Source organism: Protobothrops mucrosquamatus, unplaced genomic scaffold (assembly GCF_001527695.2).
Source record: "Protobothrops mucrosquamatus isolate PMUCROS unplaced genomic scaffold, P.Mucros_1.0 scaffold1896, whole genome shotgun sequence".
NCBI classification, from domain to species: Eukaryota; Metazoa; Chordata; class Lepidosauria; order Squamata; family Viperidae; genus Protobothrops; species Protobothrops mucrosquamatus.
In genome coordinates, this window is record NW_015388022.1 from 43,560 (window position 1) to 55,884 (window position 12,325).

Here is a 12,325-nt window from a genome sequence, read left to right on the forward strand (position 1 = left end):
TTGGGATTGCACCCAAGGCGCCTACCGTGTTTCCCCAAAAATAAGACCCAACTGGAAAATAAGCCTTAGCATGATTTTTCAGGATGCTCATAATATAAGCCCTATCCCAAAAATAAGCCCGTTAATATTGTCAGCCAGACGGAAGCATTTAGTACTGTATTTCCCTGAAAATAAGACCTAACTGGAAAATAAGCCATAATGCGTCTTTTACAGCAAAAATTAATATAAAATCCGGTCTTATTTTCGGGGAAACACAATATTACTATTGGTACTACCTTTGCTTGCTTTTGCCACCTTCTATTTGAGGTCTTGTATTTTGTTATCTTCTCCACTTCTTTCTCTTCTATTCTGATGTCTCCTGGTACAGCCATATCCACTACCCATATTTTTTTTGTGTCTTTCTTATCAACAGTTGTTAAATCTGGTATGTTATGCAGCAGGTACCTGTCACATTATTGAGCTATAATTATTTGAATACTATTAGTAATTTTTATTCAATTATTCTTGTATAATATATTTGGGAGTTGATGAGCAATCTGAAATTTTATGAAGGAGTGTATGAGTTGAAGAGTTTGGGGACACCTGATCTGGACCAAGTCCCTGTTTAATTCAGATTCTATAATGCAGGAGAGAACTACAGCAATCTTTAATTAAATACTGTTTGTACAAGGGAATCATAACCCATTTCCAGTGGCAGTCTATTCTATCATTATGATTATGAAATAAGTAATGGAATGGAAAATTGGACGAGGGGTCTTTTTAGGATAAGCCTAAAAAAGTGACAACATAAACATGCTCATGATGCAGGCTTGAGAAATCACGATAAATTGAAAAAAGGGGGAACTTGTTCCTCTGGTAGTCCTTGACTTATGACCATTAATTTCATGATGGTTTGAAGTTACAGCAGTCTCAGAAAAAGTGACTGTCGTCAAAATTATGATTGTTGCATCATCTCTGTAGTCATGTGATCATAATTCAGGGGCTTGGCAACTGGCTCACTTTTATGACAATTGAAGCATCTTGAGGTCACACGATCACCATTTGCAACCTTCCCAGGATTCATTCAAAAACTGCATAATTTGCTTAATGCCCATGGTAAACATGGTTGCAAAATTGGTTTTTGCATCACTTAGCAACTGAAATTCTGGTCCCAATTGTGGTCATAAGTCAAGGACTGCAGTAAAATAATGCATTTTAATGTTTGAGAAGTGCAAGGTTCTGCCATATTCACCACTTTGCAGCAGACGTGCACAAGTGAATTGGTTTGGATCCAATTCAAAATGCTGGTGATCAGCTTTAAAGACCTTCATGGCTTGGCTGCCAGGTACCTTGAGAACCATCTCATCCATCAAGTTCTGGCCCATCCCCTCTTTTTTTGCAGGGACAGATGAGGGAGGGTCCCCATTCCTTGTGAAGTAAAGGGGCAGGGGTGTTAGGAAGCAAGAAAATGACACATCTTCCTCTGAAATGCTCTGCCTCCTGAGAGATAGGGAATGCCCTGAACCACTTTGCTTTTAAAATCTGGCTCTTTTGCCATGTGCTTGGGACATAACAGTTGCTGGCTGCCTTTTAGGTAAATTGCTTGCTCCTGTTTTTATTATGTGCATCCTGTTTTTCTAAATTTCATTCAGTAATAAGCCGTATATGCATTTATGTAATAAATAAACAAATCAGGATCTCCAATGTCACTTGTGGGTCCCAGAAGCCTTCAGCTTATTACCAGCTTGTACTTCTTAATGTAGGAGCATATTTTCAGGTCAGCAGTTGAAATGCTGAGTTCAGTTTTGCTTTTCAGTTCTGCAGTAAGAGAGCCTAAGAAAAGCAGTCAGTGTCTTTCCTTCTAGATCTTGAGTTTGTGTAGTGTGTGTTTCCCTAGTAATGAAAACAAAACAATGCTATTGGGGAAGGGGAGATGCAAAGCTGCTAAGGCCCCATGGCAGCCAAACTTATGAAAGAAGGAGGAAGAAGCTGCTTGAGCCCAAATACCAAGAAGGCACAATGAAGCAACTTCCTACCAACAGAATAATGTTATGCTGACATGTTCTGTGGAGTTTCAACATGCAGTTGAAAATATTCCACTTTTGTGATTTTGGATATATTGCAACTGAGCTGGAAATAAATCACCTGAGAACACAGACTGTGTAAAATCATGTAGGTGGTGAACTTATTTTGGAGAAATGTAAATCCCTTATGTGGAAGTGCTTTTAGTTAAATAAAATATACGTATGAAGTGGGGAAAAAAAGTTAAACACCGTACTTACTTTTTTGATACTGTAATCTTAGACATTCCACTCAAAGGCAATATGAGGGCCTTTATCCTGAAAAAGTTGCACATCCCAGCTCCATAGATCAACAATGCACAAGTTTATACACGATCTTAGGGGTTCTCAATTTTTCTTTGAAGTAATGCAGTTCATGCAAAATAGGAGCAAGGGATCAGTCACATAAATTGACAGCCCTGGAGTAACTCCTTGCTATTCTAATAAAAATTGTTCATAGGGCCAAAGACCTATTAGCCTTCTTCATCATCCTCATAAACATAGGAGACACTTTTATGTATATCAGGTATCCATAATCTTTGACTTTGGATGTCTAGCTGATTCACAGGCCTCCCCTATATTTACATATTTTTAATGTTCTTGTTTGTTGGCTTTTACATATCTGAATAAGTTTAACAGTGTTTTCTCCCTTTTAATTAATTATATTGCTTGTTGCTAAAATATATTGGGTTAATGAATTGTTTTTACAGTTTAAAATCTATGACTTTTTATTGGGATCATTTATTGAAAATCATGGACAGTAATCTACCACATTGCTCTGTTGCAGTTGGTAGATATGTGGCTTTCAACTACCCAGTAAGCTGAGAGAGAATGACTGGTCTATAATCACTAGCTAGCTTCCTTGGGTAAAATAAGACTAAAATCTAGGTCTCCTCCAGTGGTCTGCACTAAGACCACTACACCACAGTGACTTAGTTGGGATTATGATAGCAAAATAATAGAAACTCCATCAAATGCAGTCAGGTAGGGATCAGATTGGTAAAAAAAAAATGTTGGGAGATAAACCTGTGCACCCCAGTCTCTGTGTTATTTTCTGAGTGTGGCTTTCTCTCAGGTAATCAGACATGTGAAGAAGTCCTTTCACGGACTTGTTGCATTTTGGGATTTCTTTGCTCTTGAAGGCAAGGAGGTAACAATTTTATAGAGCGGATGAATATTACAGATATCAATATATCTGCAGGCATTCAAGAAGAGTGATCTCTTCAAGGAAGGCTTCATGGGATTGTGAATCAGCAGTGTCCTCTAGATGTTACCAGTTGAACTCTATGTGATTGCTGAACAGAATGGATGGGATCAAATGAAGCAGCAAGGAAGAACTCAGCCTTAATTGTAGCAATTTGTTTGATGGAAGAAAAGTTTTTCTGTGCAGTAACTCGACTCATATTACATACAGTATTCAATATGTGAAATTCTTGGTGATAGATTGGAGTAGGGCTGCTTACACAAAAGGCTGTAATTGTGCAGGATTTAAAATGTAGACTTCCCCTGCACCAGAAACTCTTGTAAGATTTAATAAATACAGATTGTGAAAAATGTGTATATTTGCGTATATATTTTCCACATTCTATAAAGTAACTGGATAGCTTGAAATTCTGTAGTACTTATTGTTGACCATATCTTATGTCTCCATTAATCATTTCAGGCAATTTAAAGGTCTGCAGCTAGTGAGCATCACAACACCATGCAGAACAACGCTGTTTATATCATCATAGAGGTGCTGATTGCCCTTATATCCATCCCTGGGAATATCCTAGTGATCTGGGCTGTCAAAGTGAACAAGTCTCTCCGGGATGCCACCTTCTACTTTATTGTATCTCTGGCAGTGGCAGATGCAGCTGTGGGAACACTTGCAATTCCTCTGGCCATCGTCATCTACATAGGACCAAAAATATGTTTCTACAGCTGCCTGATATTGATATGTCCTCTCCTCATCCTCACAGAAAGTTCCATCTTGGCATTATTGGCGATTGCTGTGGATCGCTATCTCCGAGTCAAGATTCCTATCCGGTAAGAACTAGAGCCTGAGAGATAAGTCCTAGTCAGAGATGGGAGTTGAATTTTTTCATATATCTCTAAGATTGTGTTGCACAGCAAGGAACTAAAATTTCAAAAATGTCAAGAACTATTTCTTTTCAAAATCATGTTTCATTGAACTTTGTTAATAAAAGCTTTAATACATTTGTCCAACCCATGGATGACCATTGGATTGACATCTGCTTTATATAAAAATAAAAATAAGCAAAGTCAATGGGGAAGCCAGATTCACTTAATGACTATGTTACCAACTTGACAACCGCAGTGATTCACTTAACAATTTTGGCAAGAGATGTTGTAAAATGGGGCAAAATCTACTTAACAACTGCCTCACTTAGCAACAGAAATTTTGGCTCAGTTTTGGTTATAAGTCAAAGACTACCTATATTACAAATAAATTGACAACATTATGAAGCTATTCCATCTTTTCTTCCCCAATGGAATATTATGGAAAACATACAAAAAATTCAATGGAAAAAATGTAGTATTGTTATAAATGGATAATGATGTTGTATAGACCCCTTTTAATAATTCATAAATGAGGCACCACATTGAGGTATTAAATTCTTACCTGAACCTATTCATTCTCCTTTGCATTGGCTTTGATTTCAGTTCTTTCTGGTGTTTGGTGTGTTGTATGCTAAATATTAGGCCTGGATTATGTTCTGATTATTCTGTGTATGGCTTTTCTAAATAATTCCACATAGGAAATATTGGGAAATCCAAATATAATAAGAATAAGACTGTCTGATTTGAGAGAAGGATTCTGTCACTCTTTGTGAGGTTGGGAAGCAGAATGTTTTTAACTGTATTTTTAACTGTATTCTGACTAGTGGGTTTCTTGAACAAAGGATAAATAAAGGATGCCAAGAATGGATGGTAGGGAAGTAATAGTACTGGGAAGAGAACAATGATAAAAATATGTTTAAGATCAGAGAGATTTTTTTTAACACATTGGTCAGTTTCCTCTTCTAAGTACAACTAAGCAATAATTCATGTATGCAATTATGGATGTATATGAAAAATTTTCAGTTTCCATTTTACGGCCAATTTGATTTTGATATAGGAAATGGAGGAAGCTAAAAATGCCTGGAGATGAACCCAGGATTGGGATCAAACTGTAATAAATGGATATTTACTGGCACTGGGGTGGAGTTAGGAAACATATATGTTATTCTCCCAATTGCTAATTCTGCAAAGGATAACATATTGGTATCAATTTAAATTGGATATATAACTATTGGATTTAAAAAAATACGTGCTATCCTTTCAAATGCATCCTTTTGAGTGTGTGGGTGAGAAAAGGACGTTATCATGCATTAATTAACACTGAATAAAAGGATGTGATTTTATTTAATAAATAATTAATGGATGGTTTTAGGATCTTTAAAATGTGCTTATATGCAGAAATTTAGCAGTTGTAGATTTTTTAATTTAGGAAAAATATTACATACAGAATTTGTTTATGGGTACATAAACATAAACAGCCAAGGGAGTGAGGAAATGACAAAACAAATGCCTCTTATCAGTACAATTTTAGAGTTAAAGAATAGTGAAATGAATAAACAAGATTACAACTCAATCTAATAATATCTGTAATTTTGTAATGCAGTGCTCAGCCTTTCCCATGTATAAATCTAATCAAATTTCAACAGTGAAATGAGATTGTTTCCTACACTTGAAGTCAGCCTCAGGACTGCAAAACACATGGCACATATTGCTCTTCCTACATCATATAACTAAAGTTGTAAAAGTATTGTCACAGATCTTGCTGGAAGCAAATACGATGTCCATGCCAGTTTGCAAGAACAACGTTCAGCTGATTCTCATCTTTTCAGTAAAAAAAAGTATTTCCTTTCTAAACCAAGCAGCAGCATAGAGTAGACTCCTTGCAGAGTCCCTTCTACAGAACATCCTGGAAGGATCATGTAATCATGTGAGATATGTTGTTGATGTTGATGTTTATTATATTTATATCCCGCCCTTCTCCTTGCGGACTCAGGGCGGCTAACAGCCAGATAAAACCACTACAAAAATACCAAACACTACAGTTAAGAACATAATTAAAAGACAATATTAACATTTGGCCAAGTTAATTTAAAATTATTTTAAAACCCCCACTAAAAATTTCCCCTAGCCAGTCCTGCAAGCTGGAATAGCCATGTCTTAAGGGCGCGGCGGAAGGAAGGGAGATCAGGGATCACCCTGATCTCTGGGGGTAGTTCATTCCAGAGGGTGGGAGCTCCCACCGAGAAGGCCCTCCCCCTTGGGGTCGCTGTTGGAACATTGAATGTTCCATATGCTGTTGGAACATTGAATGTTCTCCACCTTTGTTTCTTCATGCGTTAATCTCTTTGGTCCAGCTGTTCTGTACTATACTCTTCATCTAACCCCAAAGTAATATGATGATTGATTGCAGTTTAATATTCTTTATATATCCATCTGCCCAGGAAAAAGACAAAGAAAATATGAGATTATGGGTTACTTTTCCTTCCTGTGGGTTAGTCTTACTGGATTTATGCGTTTGTATTTGGATGTCTGTGTGTGTTAGTATAGGTACAGGTAGATGTAATATTTGGAAGCTGAGGTAAAAGTCTTCTACCTCTGGTGAGTGGACAAATTATGAGAGGGTACAACAATAATTAGGTAGCTCAGAGAAATAAAATATAGTAATATATTTTAAAATATACAATCTGTCAGATTTCAAACTAGCACCCTTCTGTTTACAAGGAAAGTATAACCATTGTGCTTTTCCAGCATTTCCTGGTAACTCTAAAAGCTATTAGAAATTGTAGCAACCATCAAGTCAATTGAATAATCATTGCTGGCTCTGTGAAGTGGACCACGGGGGCTATAAAAAGTGAAGCATGCTACCCAAAAAGAATGGGATCATTTGAGATGACATCATATGGAAAGAATGTTCCAGAAGTAAAGCCGAAAAACATACAGCAGAGGTTGCTTTGACCTTTGATAATGAGTGGGAGGTTAATAGGAGGCAATGTGATAGCATTCTAATCTTCAAATATGGTTGCTGGCCTGTTCTGGTCCAGGTAAGCTCTTAGAGATCTATGTAAGCCCCTCTATGTGAGTTGCCTAAATATTTCTGCTTGTGAGATTTCTGATTGGCAGCATAAAGAGAAGAGCAAATCTAGTCAGCCACAGGCCAAGGGCACTCTCAGTGGTTGCCCACCTGGGAATGGCTTAAATGTTAGCCTCCTATCCTGAAACTAATCAATCTTCTCCTGGGAGGGATAACACTGGTAGCCTTCAGCCTTATATTATAGGAGATAGCTTCGCTGATTTGCTTTAAAACAGGAAGGCATTCTTCACAGCAGAACTGGGAAAACTGCATATGCCATCAAAAAGACAAGAGCTTTCCTTGTCATGTGCTCTCTCTCTCAAATGTATAGTTCTCTCTCTCCCCCCCCTCCCCCCCTCTTCCTTACACTGGGTGCTCTTTGGAGCTTTTCTCTGGCTGGTTGTGTGCAACCTGCAGGTGGCATGACAGTAGGAGAGACTCAGGAGAGACTCTTTCAGTGTGTCTAGCTGCTACTGCAATCCCAAGAATGGTGACTCATATCCAGACACATTTTAACCCCAGGCAATACAGCTTAGTCCAGTTTCAGGAGCTTACCTGAATGAGCTTTGGCTTTACATATCATGACTCACAAAGGATGAAGATCTCTTTGTCCACGGAGAGGTTTATTTGTGCTGTTCATGGTGACCTTTCAGTAGTGGTGGAACATTATCCCTCTTCATGATTGAAGGAGATGGATACAATATCATATCAGACCAAACCTTTGGAAAATGAGTGGAATGAGAAAGAGATTAAAAGTGCCCACATGTGGAATTGAACAATTTCACTTGCTCCTCCGTTTGATATTTTAAAATAAGCGTATGTTTCTTCTATTCCATTTGTGGAGAAATCTGTGTGCTCCTACTGTTAAAACCAAGAATCCTGCCACAGGAAGAGTTAATGAGCAGAAATGTCCATGAGGTGGGGAGGGGTGTCTAAAAAATTAAGACGGTGGCTGTGGCAATGTGTTCATCTGTGCAGCCCGGCAGCTGCCGTCTTGACTATTTTGAACACACACATGAACACAAACACAAACACACTCTCTCTGGTGAATCAAGTGAATATTGCAAACATAACAACCAAGGATTGAAACCAGATTTCTAAGAATTAAATTTATGAACAAATTCACATTAGTGGTTTTCCTTTCAATGTTTTGAATTTCAAGTTCTTTCTGCCCAGTCAATGACATGATTTGAGTATAATATTATTCTAAAAGAAAGGCAGCTCACTTTTCAGTCCTAGGTTGCTCTTGATCCAGTTTACTTTTTTTTGGGGGGGGGCTTCTGATCACCACTGGAGGCTTGGTAGTGATGAGGTGACTTTTGGGGCTGCCTTTGGCTCTATGTTTCTCCCCTGCCAAGTTTCTTTTCTTTAAAAATAGGATGTTTTTCACAACCTTTCCCCCAAATGTGGCAATGTAGTCCTGTAGCTTGGGAATGGAGGAAGAAAGGGATCAGAGTGATCCACTGCCTATGGCCAGCATGATTCTGGTGGCATCTACAAGTGGTAGGGCAGTGAGCAGGGAGTCCTATATAGACTTCCCCCAGAAATTCAGGCTTATTCACAAGTCTGTCTGTTGCTTTGTGTCCCGTTCTGCTTCTTGCCACCAAATCCTCCAGATGTCAATGAAATGATTTGATCCCATTTGTAAGGCTGGGCTGCTTTGGAATGCCCTTCACTATTTGCAAAAGAGAATAGGCTATTTGCAGTAGGTACCTTATCAGTGGTTGAGGAGGAGATGCTGATAATAGGAGTTGGCTTCTTTCTATAATTGATTGAAATCTCAGCACTAAAAAAAAATAATGCATATAAAATAAAAGCAGCAAAGTTCTCTCTGCCCAGATCATGTGGCTTAGATCATCAGAGGAGAATCTGAAGCATTAATCAGCACCATAACATCTGGGGCTCTTAATGAATAAAACCAGAGAAAGTTTGACATTGGTTAGGACAGTAGTCAGAGAAGCAATCATTTGTCCTGCAGGCTTCTTCCACACCTTCTTCTCCCCGCCACTTGTCAGAAAGCCTCCACTGCAGTGTTATTTATGGACATGCCATAAATGCTTCTGCTGGGAGGCAGAAACAGCAACCACATGAGACAGCAGAACTGTTTGTAGCAGTATACTGGTGGAGCCCATTTTCAATCAGACTTGGAAACAAATAAGCGAGAAAGAAGAATGGAGGTCACCAGCAGTGCCAGCTGGATTATCACTTGCTTTTTTCAGATCAGGTTTGAGAGTGGCAACTTAATAATTATATCCTTAAAAAAATGTATTGACTTCAGTAGGGAAATTGCAATCGAAGTGGAGATGGTTTGAATCTCATCTCCCCTTATTTTTCTAGTGAAAAAAGAAGGTAGTTAAAGCCACTGATGCAATAAAGAGGGAGTAGGCAGGGTGTCTGTTGGAATCCCCAAAGAGTCAAGGTGGTAGCAGACACCCACCCCTTTTTTTCAAGTGGGCCACATAAAATGGGATAGGGATTCAGACGCCACCATTTTGACTTTTTTGACTCTCCTCCCACATACTCCCTGGGAACAGACAATTTGATGCCCTCTTAAACTTTTGGATTGCAGATCTGATCAGTTTAAGCCGGCATGGCTAAGACAAGGAGTTTATAGGGAGGTCAAACCCATTAAAACTCATGTGATAAATATAAAAACAGAGCTTTGATCAATGGTCCAGCTGCCATCTTGAATTCTATGAATTGAAGTCCACACATTTTAAAGTTGCTGAATTTGAGAAATATTGGTAAAAAAGATAGTCTAGCAAAATTTCAAACTTCCTTTCTTGTTTTCTCCTCCTTTTGCGTTCTCTTTCCTCCCCTTCTGCTGATTCCTTGGGAGGGTTCTTTCCAGTGGTGGGATTCAAATATGTGAACAACCGGTTCTCTGTGTGGATGCCGCTTCCAGGAGTCTATTCTGGGCCTGGGCAACAAAAAATTAGCTATCGATTCTGCTGAACTGCTGCGAACCGGCTGAATCCCACCACTGGTTCTTTCTCTTCCTGAGCATTTATTGCAGCCAGAATGTCGTATCCAGTTCGACTTGGCTGCCTGCAGTGAGAGATGGATGCCTTTTAAGAATCTGTCACATGGCAAATACAGTAAACACAGTGGGGCAGCTGCTTAATGAGAGAGAGGAAAAACCGGCTCTCCTTCCAGAAGATAGAAGTAGAGTAAAGCTCCTTGGCTTGGCTGGCCTTTAACTGAAATTTGGCAAATGGCTGACTCCAAGATCTGTGTTGTGTCTCCTGTGAGATTGTGGATGAGTTTTCTTATTGGCAGCTAGAGGAATTATTCTGTCTCCCTCTTTCTGATTAATAGTCAGCCGTAAGAACATTGTCCAGTCTTTTTCTGTAAAATCCCATGCATGGAGGGATGTTAATTTGCCCTGGCCTCACTCCTTCCTATATCCCATGTCAAGATCCCCTTCTCTTCACTGCTTTTTGTCCTTTGAACTCTTTTGAAGGAGTTCACAAAGCCTATACACTGAAAAGCACTTGAAATTATAGTTTAACTGATCAACCTCACTGCCTTGAATGAAGAAACCAATCCATCTGAGTGCTTCAAATACTGAACCATGTTTTGAATGAGAACTCTTTCCTGTCTGGGGCCTGAAACAATTGCCCCATTGTGGTGTCTTATAAAAAGGCCCAGGAGGAAGTCCTGAAACTGCAGAAGGTTTCTTGTTCAAAATTGTGAAGGGGAAAGAGGTTCTCTTGAAACACTCCAGGGCCTGTAATGCACTTGTTATTCCACACACAGAACATTCTAGAACAGGGGTGTCAAACTCGTCACGTCACATGATGTGTTGTGACGTATCGCAACTTTTCCCCCATTGCTGGAGCTGGGGTGGGCATGGTTTCAGCATGATACATCCGGCCTGTGGGCTGGCAGTTTGACACCCCCGTTCTAGAATGATAGCAGTCTTCCAATATTTGAACGGCTGTCACAGAGAAGAAGGGGTCAACTTGTTCTATAGAGCACCTGAGGGCAAGACAAGAAGTAACGGATGGAAACTTATCAAGAGAGATCCAATCTAGAATTAAGAAAAAAAAAATCCTGACAATGAGAACAATTAATCAGTGGAACAACTTGCCTCCAGAGGTTGTGGGTATCTATTGCTGGAGGTTTTAAAGAAGATATTACTGTTTGTCTGGAATAGTAAGGTCTCTTGCTGGAGCAGGGGGGTGGGCTAGAAGACCTCCAAGGTCCTTTCCAACATTGTTATTCTATATTCTCTATTCTCAAAGATGCTTTGGGAAGGTTTTGGGTGATCGGTGACCACACTTTTTGAGAAAAATTAGCAGCTACCATGTCATGATGATGCAAAATGGTTAAGAACATAACACATCATTGGATAGGATTGGGGCCATTTGTGCTCTGTTTTCTTTGTTGGCAGAGGAAGTTCAGAGAATTTTCTCTCAAATCACAGTTTCCCAAACTGCCTCAAAGCGAGAAGAAACTGACCTACAATTTTTAGCAACCATGTTTGCAGACAGCTCTGAAGACCACAAAAAGAGGTTTGAAGGTGCATGTGACCTAAAGCTATACATTGCCCACACTTGCTGTAAAGTCTTATGAATAGAGGTGTCCTCAACTAGAATAAAAGTAGCTATTTCATTTACTGGATGATCTCTCTCTTCCAGATATACAAACCCCGCACACAAGGATATTTTGGCATACAGTTTACATTTATGCTCTTCCTTTGTTGCTGACAAAGCATGCAAACTCTGGTGTCCAATTTTTAAATCAAAGTGATTGGATATGAAGGAAGGAGAGCCTCTGTCAGGAACTTCTCCCAAACAGGAACATCCTTGCCCTTTGTCTTTTTGCGTATCTTGGATGTAAATAAATATATATATTTTCTTGGCCATCCCCCACATGCATCTCCCTACTGCTGTTTTTTTGGCTAAATTCTGCCATGCCTGCAGGAAATCCATATGGAGCCTCATTGTCTGAAATAAAACAGCTAGAAGCTCTAAAAATTCTACCTCTTGATTGAGGAAAAGGATAGCAAGATGTATCCTGGATATAAAATAAAAGCTACTCTTCAGTCTCAACATAAAAGAAAAATGAGATAATATAGATGGCAACGATTTTCAGAGACTCCCTGAAATGTGCATAACCACAGATATACAAGGAAAGAGAGGAAGAA

General features: G+C 39.1%; 1 protein-coding gene across 1 annotated transcript in view; it reads left to right on the forward strand.

Moving 5' to 3' along the window:
* LOC107294288 (adenosine receptor A1) overlaps positions 1-12,325 on the forward strand; it is a 45,075-nt gene that overhangs the window by 1,987 nt on the left and 30,763 nt on the right. Inside the window, exon 2 of the mRNA XM_015823510.1 lies at positions 3,703-4,067. Coding sequence (XP_015678996.1) covers positions 3,742-4,067 — 326 coding nt within the window. The 5' untranslated portion in view covers positions 3,703-3,741. The remainder of the gene's footprint in view (positions 1-3,702; positions 4,068-12,325) is intronic.